The 19,121-nt window shown below is 40.5% G+C and overlaps 1 protein-coding gene across 2 annotated transcripts in view; it reads right to left on the bottom strand.

The window, feature by feature from the left end:
- efl1 (elongation factor like GTPase 1) overlaps nucleotides 1–18,485 on the bottom strand; it is a 77,862-nt gene extending 59,377 nt beyond the window's left edge. Inside the window, exons 1-12 of one of the 2 annotated variants that reach the window (XM_053419002.1) lie at nucleotides 18,376–18,485; nucleotides 17,870–18,037; nucleotides 17,382–17,449; nucleotides 17,180–17,264; nucleotides 16,495–16,628; nucleotides 15,492–15,629; nucleotides 14,979–15,187; nucleotides 13,784–13,907; nucleotides 11,381–11,460; nucleotides 7,633–7,769; nucleotides 7,388–7,510; nucleotides 4,869–4,968 (exon numbers count right to left, since the gene is read on the bottom strand). In XM_053419002.1, the coding sequence (XP_053274977.1) occupies nucleotides 4,869–4,968; nucleotides 7,388–7,510; nucleotides 7,633–7,769; nucleotides 11,381–11,460; nucleotides 13,784–13,907; nucleotides 14,979–15,187; nucleotides 15,492–15,629; nucleotides 16,495–16,628; nucleotides 17,180–17,264; nucleotides 17,382–17,449; nucleotides 17,870–17,960 (1,289 nt within the window). In that variant the 5' untranslated portion in view covers nucleotides 17,961–18,037; nucleotides 18,376–18,485. Of the gene's footprint in view, nucleotides 1–4,868; nucleotides 4,969–7,387; nucleotides 7,511–7,632; nucleotides 7,770–11,380; nucleotides 11,461–13,783; nucleotides 13,908–14,978; nucleotides 15,188–15,491; nucleotides 15,630–16,494; nucleotides 16,629–17,179; nucleotides 17,265–17,381; nucleotides 17,450–17,869; nucleotides 18,038–18,175; nucleotides 18,353–18,375 lie in introns of those variants that run through there. The other variant, XM_053419010.1, reaches the window with a different exon arrangement.
- Between the last annotated feature and the right edge of the window lie 636 nt (nucleotides 18,486–19,121).

Raw genomic sequence — 19,121 nt, 5'->3', positions numbered from 1 at the left:
GTAGGTTTTATGTTAATTTTATAAAGCCTAAGTCATAATGGAGGAGATTCTTCTCAATGAAGAAGCTTTCATCACTAGAAAGTCCTCCAGGTCTTGAAGAGTATGCTGATTGAACACTTCATACTGCAATGCTCTGAGGAAGTAATGTTTATATGCGCATAGATGCCAGGAGTCCTCTGTGTTCAAATCCAAAAAGAGTCGTCAGGAGATCTGTGATGACTCTTGAGTGTAACTCCCAGTCTCCATTCCTATTAAATTTGACGCAGCAAATAATTTGCTGCTATATCAGTAACCCGAGGGGAGTTATCCTATCCAGCTGTGGCTTCATTGGACAGATGTGATGTTACTTAGCTTCACAAAAGTGTAACTGTATAATCTGTCTCCAATTTGTAATAAGCACAGTACACAATTTATGCACATAGGAAAGTAGCAGTAACTCTGTTAATTAAAACTCCTGACATGCTAACAGGATTGGTCAGGGGTATTACAGTGATGAATATTCAGAGTTTAAATTGAAACCAGACAGGTAAGATCTAAGTCAAGACAAACCTTCTGTTTAGCCAGTGAAAGCATTTAGGGCATAATCTGTCCTTAAGATGAGTTCTGAGCCCCATCAGAGCTAAAGTTTTTTTTTTACAACCTCAAAGAAAAGATTATTTTCAAGATATCTTTTTTCCATCTACATTTCCACTCAGGTTTTTTCAATGAAAATGTGAAAAAGTATATGAAAATGTAGATAGACAGAAATGAACCAAATAATTGCTGGTAAAATTCAACTGGTTCATGTTTACATATGACAGTAAAGCGTTATAAGGCATTTTAGTAAATGATCACTATGTAATTTGAGTTTGAGTTAGACATGTGAATGTGTTCTAAGGTTATAAGATAAGATAATGATCCTCTCCATTTCTTAAACCTTGCTGATGGTATCACAACGTTAACCCAACTGTTGACTGCAGACTCCTCTGTAGGTAGTTGTGGCCATGGGCTGTCACACAGATGTTAGCAGTGTTGCTGGGCAAAATAAAATAGAAGCACTTGGAAGCTCATTAGCCTGATTTTGGACAGGCTTTTTCCTTTCTGGCTCATAGTCTGAGATGACCTTTCTTTCCCTCTCTCTTTCACATATCTGTATCTCCACCTCCCCATCCTCTAACCCAGCTCTGACAGCCTGTCTAGATCTCCTCTCTCCTGCTTGACACTCTGTTTCCCTCTGAGTGCTTCAGCAGAGTCTGCAATTAGGATCAAGTTCTGTCACAAGAGGGGGAAGGAGAGCAGAGAGCCATTGGGCTGAAGTGAGATCTTTCCACTCTGCATTAGATGTTCTGGAGATCAAGAAGCTAATGCCTTGAGGGAGAGTACAGGTTTAGCATGAATGCTAAGCTCTGTATTTACTCTGAATTTCAAAGTTCTGTATGACTTCAGATGTTTGTTTGTTTTGCTTCATTAAAATTGTATCCTATATATAAAACAACACTATAGTGTCTAAACTCATAGATTAGCATTTTAAGGTTACATAAGGCCTCCCAGTCCTAAAAAGATACGTATGCTCATATTCAAGGAATTATATATTACCATGAAATCCTAAAAATGCAGTATTTGTTTTTACGAACTCAGTATTTCAGCTTTTTATTCCTGGTATTTACAAATTAGGACAAAACATGTTTTGTTGGATTGACAAATGAGAAGAAACTCTGGTGTTTCTTGTTGTTCATGCATTTCTTTTTAACATTAATAGTTTAATCAATGAATGTCTCTGGGTGACTGCTGTGAGTTTTTGTTCTTTAAAAGGATAAACCATCATGAAGCGCAGAGAGCTGTCTTTTTAAAACAATCAAGCAATTTTCAAGCAGAGAAAAGAGGGAAAATCCATCAGAGCTGTTGCCAAGGAAATATTGGCAGATCCACTATAACAATTTGGAATGTCCTGAAAAAGAAAGAAACTGCTGCTAAACTGAGAAACAGACAGTGAGTAAGTCTGCCAACGACAACATCAGTAGTTGTTGACTGGAACATTGTGAGAGCAGTGAAGACAAACCCCAAAGTAGCATCAGCAAGAAATTCCGCAGGACAGGCTGAACGTATCACCATCAACTTTCAAAGGAGACTCTGAGAGCAGAAACATAGGCCAGACCACAAGTTCCAAACCACTCATCAGCAGGAAGAATCAGAGGAAAATGAAACTGCTCAACTAAAATTTTGTTACGGCTGAAATGGTCAGAAACAAAGAATCCGCTCATGATCCAGAACATACTAGCTCGGTGGAGGTGGTGTCACGACTGCTACCATTTCCAGTATTCATTATCAACATATAGCTAACTTTTGTCTTGTACTACCAAAGGTTTATATTAAGCATACATTGACAGTTTCCTGCTGAAGAGAGTTTTATATCTTAAATGCAGCTGAGGCATTTTAGTTGCCGTTTCTCATTAGAGGTAGAAGGAAGACAAGCTTTGTCTGACCCAATCCTAACTCACACACGTGCTTCACAGGCCAGGCCATTAAACCAAAAACTGGGACCTACTCTGTGATGACTCCCACACATCAATCCTAGTCTCCTGTAAGCATATGTTTCCAGTGAGAAATGGCAGCAGTCCACTCTTTGCTGTAACATGTCATCCCTGCCTTTTTAATGTGAGGACGCTTTGCAATTCATCCTGCCGGAAGAAGTCACAGATCTCATCTCACAGCTTCCTAAAGGGCTTGAAGACAGAATCTGTGACATCCGACTTAGATTAGTGAGGCACCCCATGAGGCAGGGAGCTGTGTGATGTTTGAGTGCAATCAGATCCTAAAGCCAGACAGGCAGGCCCGGGCAGACGAGGCCATCTCCATCTATCACTGACAGTGGAAGAGTTGGGGGGGTTGGGTTTTATCCTCTGCTCACCTCTGAGAAGGACACAAAGATCGGGGAGGGCTAAGAACTATGTACTACTCTGGGAGATAAAACCACAAACCATTCCTAAAAGGTAAAGAGATGCAAAAACTAAGAACAGGTCCAGACTAACACTTCAACATCCAACAGTGACGATGACAATTTAACAATAACCACGGTTTCATAACCGTAAGAATTGTAAAAACTACGATATTTATGGTGTCCTGCCTCTCTTGAGTCACGTACTTTGTGTGTGCGCTGTGCGGTGTAATCTTTTGTTTGTGTGCGCGAAGAGGGAACTGATGTAACAGCCTTATTTCCTCCAAGGCTGGACAAAAAACTCCACCGGAGGAGTTCACAGCGATAGGAGAATCCTGATTTACTTTCGGTTTCTGACCAGCTCTGAAGCAGCGGCTGACACACCCCCTCTATCTGTTGCTCTCCCTCCCTTAACAGCAACCATTGTAAATGTACATGACAGTTTACTTCACCTATACTAAGAAGTAATAGTATAATATAATATTTTTCACAAATAGTCACATATCACTCCTAAAACAGATTAACTTCCATCCGTGACCCTTCCCAATAAAAGTCCCAAACAGATATACTGCTTATGATGACAGGAAACACAAATTCCCTGACCAACCTTCCACAATTAGGCAACTAAATAAAAAGCTTACATAAATTACTTTTAAATAGCCAAAAATTAAAATATAAAAACGAACTGCTTTTAAAACTAATTGATGATAATAATACATATTTTAGTTCAATAGCTATATTATTAGCTATATTTTTGCTATATATTGCTTGTTGTGTCTTTTTCCTTCTATAGTATCGATATTGTGGAAACCGTGATATTTCCTCTGAGCCCGACAACAGTGTTGATATCTAAATGATTTTTTTTTTAAAGAAGTTAGAAAACATGTATGTTGCCAATATTCAATACTTCACAGAAACACATTAAAAATGTCACATTTTTTTAGTTGATAGAACCTCACCTGTGTATTTAAACATAGCGTTTCTTGGTGATATCAAGCAGTTTGTTTGTTTGTTTTGCTTTACTTTATTCATCTGCAGTTTCAATCTTTAGGACTGAAGATTCATTCTTAACCACAAATCTTTGCAGGTTCCATTTGCTGAAGAAGGCCGTCAGATACAGGACAGCTCTGTGACTGGTAGGTGGACTCTACATTCCCTTTAGTTGTGTGGTAAATAGTCTGTTTGATCATCATGCAGGTGAGTGTTTTAGGGTGCGTAAACCAGAACAAAATACACTGTCCGCATTGTGTATACATCACATTATTCAACAACCACAGCTCACACCAAATGCACCACACAGACAGAAAAAAGTTAGAGTTCAGTATTTGGGTGAGTGACCAGAATAAAATTGCTACTTTACACAGTAAATCAAGTCCTGGGAAAAGTTGTCCTAGTCCCAACAAGTTGGCCTACATCAAAATCATTCCTATCTATGACACCAGTGGGTGTCAGCTGTGTCTGATGTGTAACACATAATGCACTGTCAGCAGATTTCGTTGTAACAACTTTCAAACACAGAAGCCTTGGAGACACTTGGTCTTGTGTGGATTGTTTGTAGTGATAAGGACACTCTTTCTGGGGATGCATGTTGCCCGACTCTACTGGGGTGGAGGCAGAATTGTCTGAGATCTGAGACCATAAGCCTGGAGAGGTAGCACGAGAAGAAGGTGACAGATTGTTTGTTTGTCTGGTATTTGAATAAACTAACCATTCAAATAGAATAATGAGTGGGTACTGCAGTTAAAGCAGTGCTTGACACCGAAAGTATTATGGCACATAGAATGGTATTGCTTATACGTCACAGGTTGTGAGTAACTTCAAGCAATCTCTCCGTCTTTAGGTCCAGGACAGAACTGACATACTGAGCATGCCCACAGCCTGCGACAAGAGGGAAGAACAGGAAAGCAGCACCATCTACTGACAACACTGTCTGGGGACACCCATTCACAAATACCTCTGTCTGTTCTGAGGCAAGGCCTTGGTGTCCACAGGAAACATCTTGGACACAAAGACGATAACTGGAGAATTTTCTCCGCTGGAACACTCTAGGAATGCTGGAACACAACCAAGAGGGGGAGAACGAGTCAAACACACATCTGAAATCACAACACAAAAGGCAGATCAAAGCCAAACTCATGTTCCAATGTTTCAGCTGCTTCCAGTACACAGAAAGCAATGAAATACCTAACCCAAACATGGTATTCATTTGAGATGACGCACACATCACAAATACATTCAGACAGTAGGCCATAATCTAGATTATTTTTTCCTTTTTCACACTGATGATTAAGGATTTACTGCAAAATATCTTTTGACATAGCAGCTAATTCCAAAATACCTTATATACTATTATCATCCAATCAATCCAAAAAAAGCCAGGCAATAAATATAGTACAAACAGAGCATTAAACATTGCTGTAAATGGATTAAACAATGTAAAAATGTGGTGTTTACAAATGTGTACCTCGGAATTTTGTGACAGGTCCGAGTTCACAAATTGATGTTTTTACTGATGTATTCAGACATGTCAAAGGACATGAAAGTAAAATTTTCATTGGATGACAATATATTGTTATTTTAAACAGAGATTCTCTTCACAAGTTGACAAGCCTTTGCATTTCCTACATTATGTTATCTAACTAGCCTCTGTGACTTCTAAAAAACATGTTGCTGTTGCCTTGCAGCAGTGTTCTCACAACTTAACCACTTGAGTGCCAAGAACCCCGTGCAGCCAGATCGTTACCCACCAATTTGTAGGCAGCAAAAATGCAATGCCGAAGATGCATCTAACGCAAACACTTTTTTTTTTATATTGCTGAAGATATGCAATGTTTAAATTTGTAAATATATCTCATACAGTTAACAGGTAAATCGGACACTATTCTATACTGTATAAAATATCCTTAAGATGGAAATAATTTATTTAAAGTATTTTTTAAACGTAAGAGGGAGATTGTTAATCGGTAGCGGCCAATATTCGCCTTGTTTACTTATATCGGCTTATCGGTAATAAACTTGACTTTCACCGATATCATAAGCCGATGTTCATATTTGTGGTAAAACCGCTGGACACGTGCCGCGGCTGGGGGAGCAGTCGCGCGGTCGCCCTCTTCTCCGCGCCGCCGGAGGCTCAGTGTGCAGCACAACTCAAGGTCTTTGGCGGGGAGGTCCTCGTCCGGTGGCGCCTCACGGCGTCGCTGGTGCGGGGGCTTTCTTTCTCTTGGACCGCGGGGCGGTGTCCGTCGCCAGCGTGGAAGTAGGCTGATGGAGGGTACCGGGTACGGCGGTCGGCAACTCTGGACGCGTGTCGGGCCCTTCTCGCGGATCACCTCAGCTACGGCGCCCACTGGGGGAACCCTCCGTTCGCGCGCGGGGGGGGGGGGCACCCTCTGGCGGTGCGCCTAGGCTGGCGCATAGCAGCTGAATGAGAACTGGTGTGGACCAGGGGAATCCGACTGTTTAATTAGAATTAAGCATCGCGAAGGGCCACGGTGGGTGTTGACGCGATGTGATTTCTGCCCGATACTCAAAACAGGTAAAACTGAGGAGGGCTGGTTTAGACAGGGTAAAAAGGGTGCTGTTTTAAATGATCCTTGTGGTATTTTGACCAAAATATGTTACAGACATTTCATTAAGACCCCAAGGAACCATATCAACTGTGGTAAAATGGGCATAATTTTACCACAGTATTTAACAGGCTTCTCTGTTAAATAAAGTTTAGTTAAATCAAAGATTGTTTCATAAATCTGATTCAATTTGTGCTCATTAAAGGAGAGGTGATAAAGGACTGAACATTTGAGTCAGACCGATCAGAGCAGTTGGTTGGTCAGATTTGATCATCCTCTAATCAGACGATTAGGGACTACATCAGGGATGGGAGGCCTGAGCCATGCAAATAGTTCTAAGAACAAACTACCCTTCTAGAATGTGGATTTTTATTATTATGCTGTCTGTACCTGTAAAAATCTGACCATTCTCTTAAGGCTGTCAGAGAAAAATACATGTTTTGCAGTTAAGTTCTTCACACCTGCTTTTAATAGATATTGTCAGTTTTGACACTGCTAAAATATTCTCATCAAGTGTCAAATATTTCCCTTAAACAGGCTTCGGGAAAATCAGCTGAGCGCTTATTGGATCTGTAATAAATGTGATCTGACCAGCATTAGCTCGCAACAGCTCTTCATAAATCCAACACTGTGCAGTGCCGTTATTTTCCATTCAATTGTGTGTTGGTGATAATATTGAAAGAACTGTGTGATATATAGCCCCTTCAATGCATAGTGCCAAAGTTGCATGGGTTTAACAACCAAGACAATCACAAAAGAGTTTAAACATGGCTCAGAGCTGATTAATAGTTGACAGTAGCCATTACTTATGTTATGGGAGAACAAATTACCATGAAGTAACTAAAGCAACTTTGAGATTGTTGTTTACTGCAAGATACCCCACCCTTGTGTGTGTGTATACATATACCTCTTTTTAATTCCTGAGTTTGTTTGGGCAATGAGTCAAACCGTCGTGCTCCAACACTCATCAGTTTCTCCACGCGCTCTGCTGCGATGTCTAAGGGACTGGGAAGCTTCTCACACACCATTGCTACAGTTCGTGTTAAAGAAAACTACAAGTTAAATGCACAAATATCTCCAGAATACTCAACTGAGGCAGCACAACAAACATAAGAAGGGAGAGAAGATCATTCATTTTCTGTTTCAGGATACAAAGGACAGCTTGGGATACCGGTAACCACTGGCTGCAGATGGCAGCCAAGAGGACTTTGGGGTCAGAGTGACGAGAATCCCTGGCCATCACCTTTATCCCAAGTGATGTCACAACCTTCTCCACCTTCTCTGTGTCCCTGGTTACAGAAACATGACAGACAACTTTACAGTGAGACCACAGGGCATAGTGTTTTCTGACCAGTTCTTGCTCCACTACATTATTATCCTGGAGATACATTGTGCCAGAAGCATGACAAACAGGTGGTGGCGTGAGCTTGGTGATATAGTACTTACCTACCGGGTTAGTCGGGGAAATAATGTAGTATAACAATGAGTATAACACTCAACACACAAGCAGCTAGGTATTTGCTAGTGTTTGTCGCAAAAGCTCATAACTGAAATGGCTAGCCAACTGTCTGCACACTAACTAAATCCCACAGAAATTCAGCATATAGCAAGGCTATATGAAACTAGAAGATATATTTGTATATTTGTATTGTTATATTATAACTAGAAGGAGGATATCAGCGGACATTAAGGCTGGGAAAAAAAGGCGCAAATGAGCTAATTTCGAGTCATATGCGAATTAGAGTAGTATGGAGGAGTGGTCGCCATTAACTACTATTGTATTGGATTTGGTTGCAACCCTGTTAAGCACCGAGACTCCAGGAGTGTTTTGTGGACTCAAACACTTCACCCACCCTTCCATTGGTAGACAACCTCCTCTTTTAGTGATAGTTTTCCCAATTCTGCTTTCAAACCATTAGTTTTCTCTGGCCTAAATGTGCCCTTTTCCTTTACATGTACAGTGCCTTGCATAAGTATTCACCCCCCTTGGACTTTTTCCCATTATGTACTGTTACTAACTGGAATTCAAATAGACTTAAATAAACTTTTTCCCGTTTGATCAACAAAACATGCATAGTACTTTGGAGGTGCAAAATAAATTTTATTGTGACACAAACAATAATGAGAACAAAAAAGTTGACATCTGTTGGGTGCATAAGTATTCACCCCCCTGTGTCAATACTTGGTAGAACCCCGTTTCGCTGCAATTACAGCTGCAAGTCTTTTGGGGTATGTCTCTACCAGCTTTGCACATCTAGAGATGGAAAGGTTTGTCCATTCTTCTTGGCAAAAAAGATGAAGCTCAGTCAGATTGGATGGAGACCGTCTGTGAACCGCAATCTTCAAGTCTTGCCATAGATTCTCTATTGGATTGAGGTCTGGGCTTTGACTGGGCCATTTTAAGACATTAACATTCTTTAATCCAAACCATTCCTTTGTAGCTCTGGCTGTATATTTAGGGTCATTGTCCTGCTGGAAGATGAACCTCCGCCCCAGTCTCAAGTCTTTTGCAGACTGCATCAGATTTTCTTCAAGGATTTCCCTGTATTTGGCTCCATCCATCTTTCCCTCTATTCTGACCAGTTTCCCTGTACCTGCTGAAGAGAAGCATCCCCACAGCATGATGCTACCACCACCATGTTTCACTGTTGGGATGGTGTGCTCAGGGTGATGGGCAGTGTTGGGTTTTCGCCACACATAGCGTTTTGCATTGAGGCCAAAAAGTTCAATTTTGGTCTCATCTGACCAGAGCACCTTCTTCCACATGTTTGCTGTGTCTCCCACATGGCTTCTGGCAAACTCCAAACGGGATTTTTTATGGATCCCTTTCAACAATGGCTTTCTTCTTGCCACTCTTCCATAAAGGCCAGATTTGTGGAGTAGACGACTAATAGTTGTCCTGTGGACAGATTCTCCCACCTCAGCTGTGGATCTCTGCAACTCCTCCAGAGTAACCATGGGCCTGGTTGCTTCTCTGATTAATTTTCTCCTTGTCCGACTCTTCAGTTTGGGTGGACGGCCTCCTCTTGGTAGGTTTGCGGTTGTGCCATATTCTTTCCATTTTCTTATGATGGATTTTATGGTGCTCAGAGAGATGTTCAAAGCTCTGGATATTTTTTTATAACCTAACCCTGCTTCATATTTCTCCACAACTTTATCCCTGACCTGTTTGGTGAACTCCTTGGTCTTCATGATGCTGTTTGTTCAGTAATGATCTCCAACAAACTCTGAGTCCGTCACAGAACAGGTGTATTTATACTGAGATTAAATTGCAGACAGGTGGACCCTATTTACTAATTATGTGACTTGCAAATGTGACTTGTGAAGGCAATTGGTCGCACCAGATCTTTGTTAGGGGTTTCACAGTAAAGGGGGTGAATACATATGCACTCAACACTTTTCAGATTTTTATTTGTAAATAATTGTGAAATCCATGTAATATTTCCCCCCACTTCCAAATGATGCACTATTTTGTGTTGGTCCATTACATAAACTCACGATGAAATAAATTTTAATCTGTGGTTATACCATGACAAAATGTAGAAAAGTCCAAAGGGGGTGAATACTTATGCAAGGCACTGTAAGTGTACTGCTGAGTCTTGGCTGTCCAGTGCTGTGCCAGTATTTCCCATTATATGGCTAGGCCATGACAGCCTGCTAACACTAGATTCTGGTTGTGCCATGCAGTTAAAGTAAAGGCTTAGTTCCCCACATCACATTTAATTGCATTCACATGCTTATGCCTTGGTGTTTTGTACTTAAGGTGCACACGTTTCTCAGCACAGGAGAGACAATTCCTAAGGTCAGAAAGAAGCCATCTACATCCTAAGACATAGACCATCACTATGCTGGAGTCGTGGTCTTTGATTCACTATAAGCTACTTTCAATGCAGTCTTTCAAACAATCCCCAGGCAGCGTAACACCCATAACGGCTAAAGGCCGGCGCATGCTTCTGCGTTTTCACGGGCCCGCAAGCGCAAGAGCCCTTCCGGGCCCCTTACGTGCTTATGTATCTCTTCTTACGTGCTTACATGCGTCGCCCAATTTTTCTAACTATACGACAAAGCGACGCGAGCCTCACGCAGACCGCAAGGCTTGTGATTGGTCTGCCTACTACATCCCGTCCGGAGTCTAGTTTCCGGTTTCATGTCTCATAATACCGGCAGAAATCACAGAAGATTTAGGAGAAAGAATATGGACCAAATAGAAGAGCACTTGGTAGAAGAGATCCAGTAGTCTGATCGCTTGTATAACCCGTCACTGACTGGAGGATTTGTCCGCCAGAAAAAGGCTACGAGGAGCCACAGTGGCTATGTAAATAAACAATCGACAAAGAAGAAAGAAGGCGTCTCTAAGGTCGTCTTCGACAAAAAACATTACTCCGCCTAGTGTTCTGGCGGGGAATTGCGGTATAAGACGTGCAGCGCTTGGGGAAGGTTGGGGAAGCATGAATGACAAAGAGTCCTGCGACACAGCTGCGTGAAACGCCGCCGACGCAGTTGGAGAAGCATGCGCCGGCCTTTAGTGTACACACTCATAAACTTTGGTTAAAAATACAATACTTTTGATAAGTTTACATCTACTTTCTATTTCAAGTCAACACAACTGAGAAGTTTGGAAACGTTTCTGTTCCCATTTTAGTTTCATTAGTCTGGGACTGAATTTTAGTTTTGATGTCATAAAGGTAGACTTTTGGAAACTATGACATCCATGTTGGCTACTTCATTGGGATTATCAGTTGCAACTCGACTACATAAAATTGAAATAAGACTGGTTTAGACCTTACACACCCTCTCAATTTACAAATTAGAATTCATTCAATTTCAATTAAGAAAACATTTATAAGTGTTAGTAGATCTATCTATGAGAGTGTGTTTCAGGCTAGTATCTTTCACCCACCTCCGAGTGACAACTGCATCATATAAACTCCAAATGTTATCCAGCACAAGCTGCACAAACAGTGGCTTCTTTCCTTTGGCCTGCAGCAAAGTAGGAGACAAAGAATATACATCAGAATGAATGTGAGATATAAGGAAACACATGACTGAGCATTTATTTTCAGTAGAGTTTATTGTTTGCCTCGTTTGACCAGAGATTATTTTCCCTAATGCTCTTTTTTTTTGTCCAATTCAGGAGTTTAATGTATATGTCTGTTACTCAGCCTCTCCATCATACAGGACTGATTGATGAGTGCTGCTAAGGCGCTGGTCCTTCCTGCAGGGTGTCTCTGCCGAGAACTTCTGAAGCTCTGTTAGAATGACCAATGAGATCGGTCCAAAGTTCCTCATTTTCACAAATGCACCTTCTGGGAAAACTCAATTTTAGAAATGGATTTATATCTTGGTCAAGATTTGGGTCTCACAACAATCATGTCTGCCAGGCACTCAATTAGGAGTCTGTTAGGCATATCAGAATAGGAAAAAACAACAAGCAAAGTGACGAATGCTTATAATTGATTACTGCGTGCATTGATTAGCTGATGATGAATGCCAACCAATATCAAATTTTCATATGAAAAGTTGCTCTCTTAACACATTTAAATTAGCAGAGATTTTAACTCTTTATAACTGTGGTGGGCAGAGAAGCATCTCAGAATTACTAACACATTCAAACTTGAGGTGGATTCTCTACAACAGTAGAGGCCACATCAGGTTCCTCTCCTGTCAGCCAACAAAACAAATGGGTTGTAGTGACACAGACTCACCAACACTGGACATTTGAAGACTAAAAAACAGTGGCTGCTCTGGATTTCTGCTGAGACTGCAGATGGCCGAGTCTCAATTTATACTCTACAGCATGAATCCATGAAAACAACGTGCCTTGTAACAACAGTGCAGGCTGCTGTTGGTGTGATGTGGGAGTCAGTGTCTGACACAGTTAAAATTGTTCATCACAGTATCAGAGAGGCCCAATGTTCAAGACTCCTCTAACTAAGTGGTTGTTGTAACACTTGCTATGATCAAAACTGTCTTTTCCATACATTTCTTCATACATAAATACACCATGGAGACAATCAATAAATAATCATAGTCAAACACACACTGACTGGCATTGAACAGTGCCAGTTAACATGGCTATGATAACGTTTATTTTCATTACAATCTATTTTGTTGTTTCTGTGAGTAACTGATGGTTAAATGTTGTCGATGTATTAAATGAAAACATATTTTCTCAGGATGTGAATTCAAAATTATTATAACTTATAACTGTAAGTGCACATCACAGAGTACTATACATTTTCTGCGTATCTTCTGGTATAAATAAAGTTTGTCGGATTTCCTCTGCACCTTGGTTCTCCTTTCCTTACGGCTTCTCCTTTACATCTTTCCTTGAACTTGTGATGTATACCATCAGGGTCAAGAAATAGTGGTCAGGAAAGAAGATTATTTTTACTTTCCGAATGCAGCCAGTCACATATTCAGGTGATCAATGAGCTTGTTGATTTAACGGGATAGTTCACCCAGAAAGAAAAATGTCACAACCCCCCTAACATTCATATTTGACTTGTAATGAGGTAATTTTATAAACAGTGTTTTAAGCCAAAATTTCCCCTGACATTTTCCGACGAGGTGCCTTTAAGGACTTTTTATCTTAGCAGCTTCTGGTGGACTTTTAGGCTTAAAACATGGTGGAAATGATGCAGTTTCGAGTCAAATATGGATGTCGGGGCTTGCGGACACTTGGATGACATCACAGGAGCAGTATGGAGACATTTTGTGTGTTTTCTACTGTTTTATTAGGTCTGAAGATTTGGTCACCAGTTACTTCAATTGTATTGGATTCTGCTCTAACACTGTTTACCCCTGAGACTGGGACTTAAACACTCCATCAGCATATTGGTGAGTAGATAATGAGTACATTTTCCTTTCTGGCTGAACTATCCCTCTTAGTTGCCATTTTTCAGAGCCTGAGTCTTAAGTGTGGAGCCAGAGTCTTAAGTGTGGAGACAATACGATGGACAACATTGATTAACAATCATGGAAGTCCATGTATACTTTAATTCCACTGCTTCAAACCAAGCAGCGGGACCATAACCAAGAGTAAGTATGCTGTATTGGAAGAAACATTAGAAGATTGTTTCAGTTTCACCTTTATGTTTAGGCTCATAGATGATAAAAACTTTTTTTCCACATATAAAACTGATGGGAATCACTAAGGGAACCAATAAAGAATCAAACTAACAAGCAGAATCAACAAGGATATCAGTATCATCAAATCTTAATTCATATCGTGAGTCATAGGAGAAAAGACAAAAGAATATAAACACACATTAAGAAATATCTTCCATTATAGTTACTTTACCTGAGCTCCTTTCATGATTTTTTTTGCTTTTGCATTGAGGTAGAAATCTCCCCACAGGGTTTTAAGCAGCACTGCTGCTTTAATGCCCATTTTCTGGCTGTAGATGTTGGCAAACTGCTGGATGCTACAAAACACAAAATCATACTCTTAATTGTCCATTTACACTTTATATGCAGGTTCCCGGAAAAAAAACTCTAATCTTTATTGCAACAGATTCCTCAGGCTTTAGCTTTTTTGTTTTAACTCGGGTTATTAGCACCTTTGACTGAAGTGGAGCTTGGAGACATTTTTACAGACTCCAGGTAAACATGACTTTTTACTCATCCTGACCTCAGCTTCCTCTTGCTATAGACAGTGAATGCAAGCGCTGGGTTCAGATGTGGAGAAGATTCAGCTTTGGAACTTAATTAGTTTATTTAAAGCAGCTAATGATCACAAGGGCACGGCAACCCTCAGAACTAGGTCTTCATGTTCTCACTGCCATACACCAAACTCCCACTGCAGCCCAATGTCACTGTTTGGGTGTATAATACATATTTGAAGTGACCTTACTAATCTGCCAGTTACAAGTAATGAAAAAATTATATTTTCAAAGTACATTACTAGACAAAAGAAGGGGATCAAGTTCAGAATGAATCAGAGTTTAGTCTTGTCTCTGCTGGTTCTATAATCATGTCCGTGGTCACAGATATTCAATTTAAGTTGACAACGCCATCTAGTGACCTTGACAATTTGTTTCATTCTTTCACTCTTTAGTTTGTGTACCTGTCACTCGTGCAGCACATTACCACCAGAATTAATTCTGAGGCAAATGCAGACACGGCCCATCCCAGGCTTGATGCATGCTCTTTATTTCAGGTTCAGTTCTTACTCTCACATTTTCCAAGAATATACACAATAATCATATGCACTGAAATAATGAAAACTATTTTGTTAAACTGATCACATTTTTTAACACTGATTTGCTGTTTCTTTACAACTTGAAAATCAAACACACAAATATCCTGATCTAGATTACTGAGCAGCTAAATCATTGGTGTAACATGAGCCATTTTCTTTCTATCACTTTCGTTTGACTGATTAGAAAAATACACTAAGCAACCCTAATTTACACATAAATGTACTTCACTTGTTTATATCAGAACTCATGACCAAATAATGTCATCACTGAAGGTTTAGAAGAAACCAGCCTCACCTGAAACCCCATCCATCCATGGCACTGGCAAACACCACATTCCCTTGGTCAGGAGAGAAGTAGAGGAGGGAATCATCTGCCTCCTCCAGCCCATCACTGCAGTCGTAAACATAATCACCACTTGCTATATCCCTCTCTTTCTCCTCCTCTTTCTCTGCTCGGTCCTCTAGCACTTTGGACGTGAACAAAGAACCTGTCACTGCATTCACCTACAGGAAAGAACATACATACCCATGCTTAGTTACAGTGGTCTCCTCACTCCTTCCACGCCGCCATTTACTTCCATTACTCTGAGGTCTGAACTTCCAGCTCCTTGTATCAATTATCTCATTTATTAATATACACATTTAAAATATTTCTTCAAGATAATATCTAAATATGAACAAAACATTGTCAAGAACGATTTAACTCGAGGGTAACTTTGCATTGCAACATTGTGGCTGAAACTCTTAGAGGATTTTTTATCAAATACACTGATTGTTGCATGTGTCAGGTGAGAACTGGGCCCCTTACCTGTTCCAGAATCTTCTGCAAGTGGGTGTAGGCTTCCTGAGCACTGAGCTTCAGCTCCAGGATGAGTCTATCGATTTTATTGATGACAAGAACAGGCCGGATGTTCTCCAGCCATGCTTGACGCAACACAACTTGGGTCTACACACAATAAACACAGACAAAGACAACAAAATCGCATTTGACATGTCTTAACAGCAAACCATTTGTAAACACTGTGGCATGAATATAATGGTTAGAAGAAGATCTACTAAAAGCAGTAAATCACAAGACTATTTAACTGATACATTGGCCAACTGATGTATAAATAAATGCACTTTTCACACTCTTTATCAAGACAGAGTTCATTATAAATGGGAAATGCCACCATTTTAGCCATCATTTTACACTAAATAACCCCTTTCTCAAAGTGATAAGTTATTGTTTGTGCCAAATGTGAACGGGTTCCTTGATGGCGTTCCAGAGATATCACCTTCACAAGGCGAAAAATGTGCTTAGTGAGGTCACCATGACCTGGACCTTTGACTACTAAAATTGAATCAGTTCATCATTGAGTACAAGTAAATATTTGTAACAAATTTGCAAAAATTCAGTCTGGGCATTGTTGAGATATCGCCTTCATGGGAATGGGAAGGACGGATGGGCTGACATCCCAAAAACTTAAAGCCTCCGGCTTTGCTGCTGCTGCTGCTGCTCAGAGTATAACGCTCATACACTTAACAAAGAAGACTGGAAGACGTAAATACTTACTGAATTAGGAGTATAACAGTTTTTTTAAGTTTTCAATAAATTTGCTTTATTTATAAAACCCATGTTTTCGCTTTGCCAAAACAAGTTATTGAGTGCAGATTGATGGGCAAAATGGTAATTTTGTAATTTTTTAATAAATCGAGAACATATTAACAGTTTGTATAAAGTGTGGTTACAGGAAAGACTGTGGATACACTGATGTAAAGTCTCTTCCTTTATCTATAGAATGAGTCTGTGAGGGGATAGAGAGATTTACCTGTGGACACACACCCTCGACAGCATCAACAACTACGATGGCACCGTCACACAGCCTGACAGCAGTGGATACCTCCGAGGAAAAGTCAACGTGACCCGGAGAGTCGATCAGATTTAGTAAGTACTCCTGATCTCCTGAGGAGAAGAGCAACACAGACAATCAGACAAACTGCAAAGATTCATCAACTTTTAATTTGAAACCGAGTTCAATAAAACTGGAACTCAGATGAGGCAAACAACTAATATTTCCATTCGTTTTTTTCTTAAATTTTTCAAATCAGAAAATCCTCAAGAATCAGTAGCATGTATGCCAATTCACTAAACAATAACATTCAAGGTATTTGGGCTAACTGTTGTAACTCTTCACATTAAAATATGAGAGTTTCATGATTCACTCATGTAGGTTCTAGGCTTCAATGCCTGTTGGGATGTAATGAGATTCAAATATTCAATCTGCATGAATATCAGCAGATCCACGCTGGCGGGGAAAGCCATCACAGTGAAGTAATCACATTGCTGAAGTTTGTTATATTTTGATATTCATATTCTCTGGGTGCTGTGTAGATCAGTATTGTGGCGGTGGGCCCTATGTTTTTGATAATTTAATTAAAACAAAGTGAACAGCAAATGATCTTAGAATTAGTCCTGGAGTGGACTTAATGTGGCATTGATCAGCATGGCCTTACCATGTGTGCAGTGCAGAGAGATGGCACTGGACTTCATTGTGATCCCTCTGATCTGCTCATCCTCTCTGCTGTCCAGATACCTCAGCTGGTGGAGTAATACATCACAGATAAACACAAGTGATGACAAAACTGGAACCGTGCACAACATGGGAGAGTCTTGGAGCATAAATGTGAAAATGGTCTTTGTAATGAAGTCACAAACCTTCCCAGCCAGTCGACTGGATATGATGCCATTACTTGCCACTAAGCAGTCAGCAAGAGTAGTTTTACCTGCAAAGACCAAGATGGTTCCAAATAACATTATTAATGTACTTGCAGCATACACTTCACATTGGGCATCAGGAAACTGGCATGTGATAATGGCATGTGTTACTTTAATACATTTACAATCTGATCTGTTGAATGAAATGATCAAGTTGTCAATTATGGGACACTCTACGCTAAATTAGCTCTCCGAATAGTGGCATCAAAATAATAAATGAAATAAAACAAATTCAGTGTTTACTCAAATCCTAAATACTAAAGTTGTCATTTAATGACACATGATGTCACACTCACTTCTGGAGATAAACTAGTGAAAGTAAATGTGATTAAACCTTCAATGACATCTGGTTCAGTAAAGAATAGTTCACAGTGGTTGTTGTTGCAGCAATCAAGAAGTGTTGAATGTATTAAAGCATGAGAGCTCACCATGGTCTACATGAGCCAGGATGCACAGGTTTCTGATGTTTGCAGGGTTTCTCTGCAGTGCAATGATCTTCTGGAGGCTGGTGTGGCCCATGATGACAACCCTCAACAAGCGGCGGCCCTAGCGGTGCAGCTGACAGCGAACACAACCCGCTTTAACCCGCTTGTCACCTGTTGATAGTGTAGCCTGTTACCACTGATGGATATAACAGTATACTGTTCATGAAGCTGTGCTACAGGGCAGGCTTTGCTGACTGCTAGCTAGCGTCGGCAGAGCGAATAACAAAAAACATGAGCTTTGTAACGTACAGCACAGTGAAGACATCAGTGGGACCATGGACTGTACACCTCTGACAACACTGAGGACGAGGCACTGCCCGTCGCTAGTGACATGTGCTAACACCGAGGCTAACACTGAGGCTAACAACCCAAGCAACCCAAAGCCTGAGACTAACGTCGCTTCCTCCGTCTCTATAGCAGCCCCCGCCCCCACCACCACCACTACGCACCACTCTGCTCTGCTGAGTCCTCTTCAAAACACCGTGGGGTCACAATAAACACACACTGAACACATGTGTCCCGGCGTTCCTCTCCCGGAAGTTGATGAGACACATTAACCACGCCCACTTGCTAACATGGGTGCTGCATTCAGGAGGCATGGTAAACACGAGTCTTTTTCTGAGAATTCACAATTACCTATGTGTTTTAACTGAGGCTGCTCGGTGGCTTATAACACATTGGTTATTCTTCTAACATTGTGAAGCTAGGCGTTCAGTTACCAGAATACCACACATGGCAAATTCAATCAACAACCGTTTGTGAGAAACTTTCTGCTATTAACACTGTGCATTCACTACAAAACGTCTAGTACTGGGGGCATGTTATAGTACTGAAGTCCCACAAGATTATGTTGTTTTATCTTGTGTACAAAAGTTATTATCTTTTGGGAACAAAATGTGCATTTTACGAGGCTTTGTTAAAAACTCCTCTTATCAAAAAAATGTAGGCATCATGAAAAATATATTTTTAATATATAATAATATATACTTCTCAGGTATGAGACAGTCCACATTTCAATGATCTAGGTGGACTATTCCCCCATAATATGAATGCAGCACATCTCCACTAATATGTCTGTCTCTTTCCCTTCACGTTTGATTATTTAACATAATTTTCACATCTGCATCTCAGTCAACTCAGTCCATTGAAACACTGCCTCTAACAAACTCTTGCCGTCTGTAATGTGTTAAAATAT

The sequence above is a fragment of the Pleuronectes platessa genome, chromosome 1 (assembly GCF_947347685.1).
Source record: "Pleuronectes platessa chromosome 1, fPlePla1.1, whole genome shotgun sequence".
Classification (NCBI taxonomy): Eukaryota; Metazoa; Chordata; class Actinopteri; order Pleuronectiformes; family Pleuronectidae; genus Pleuronectes; species Pleuronectes platessa.
This window is presented reverse-complemented; position numbering and strand designations above follow the sequence as displayed.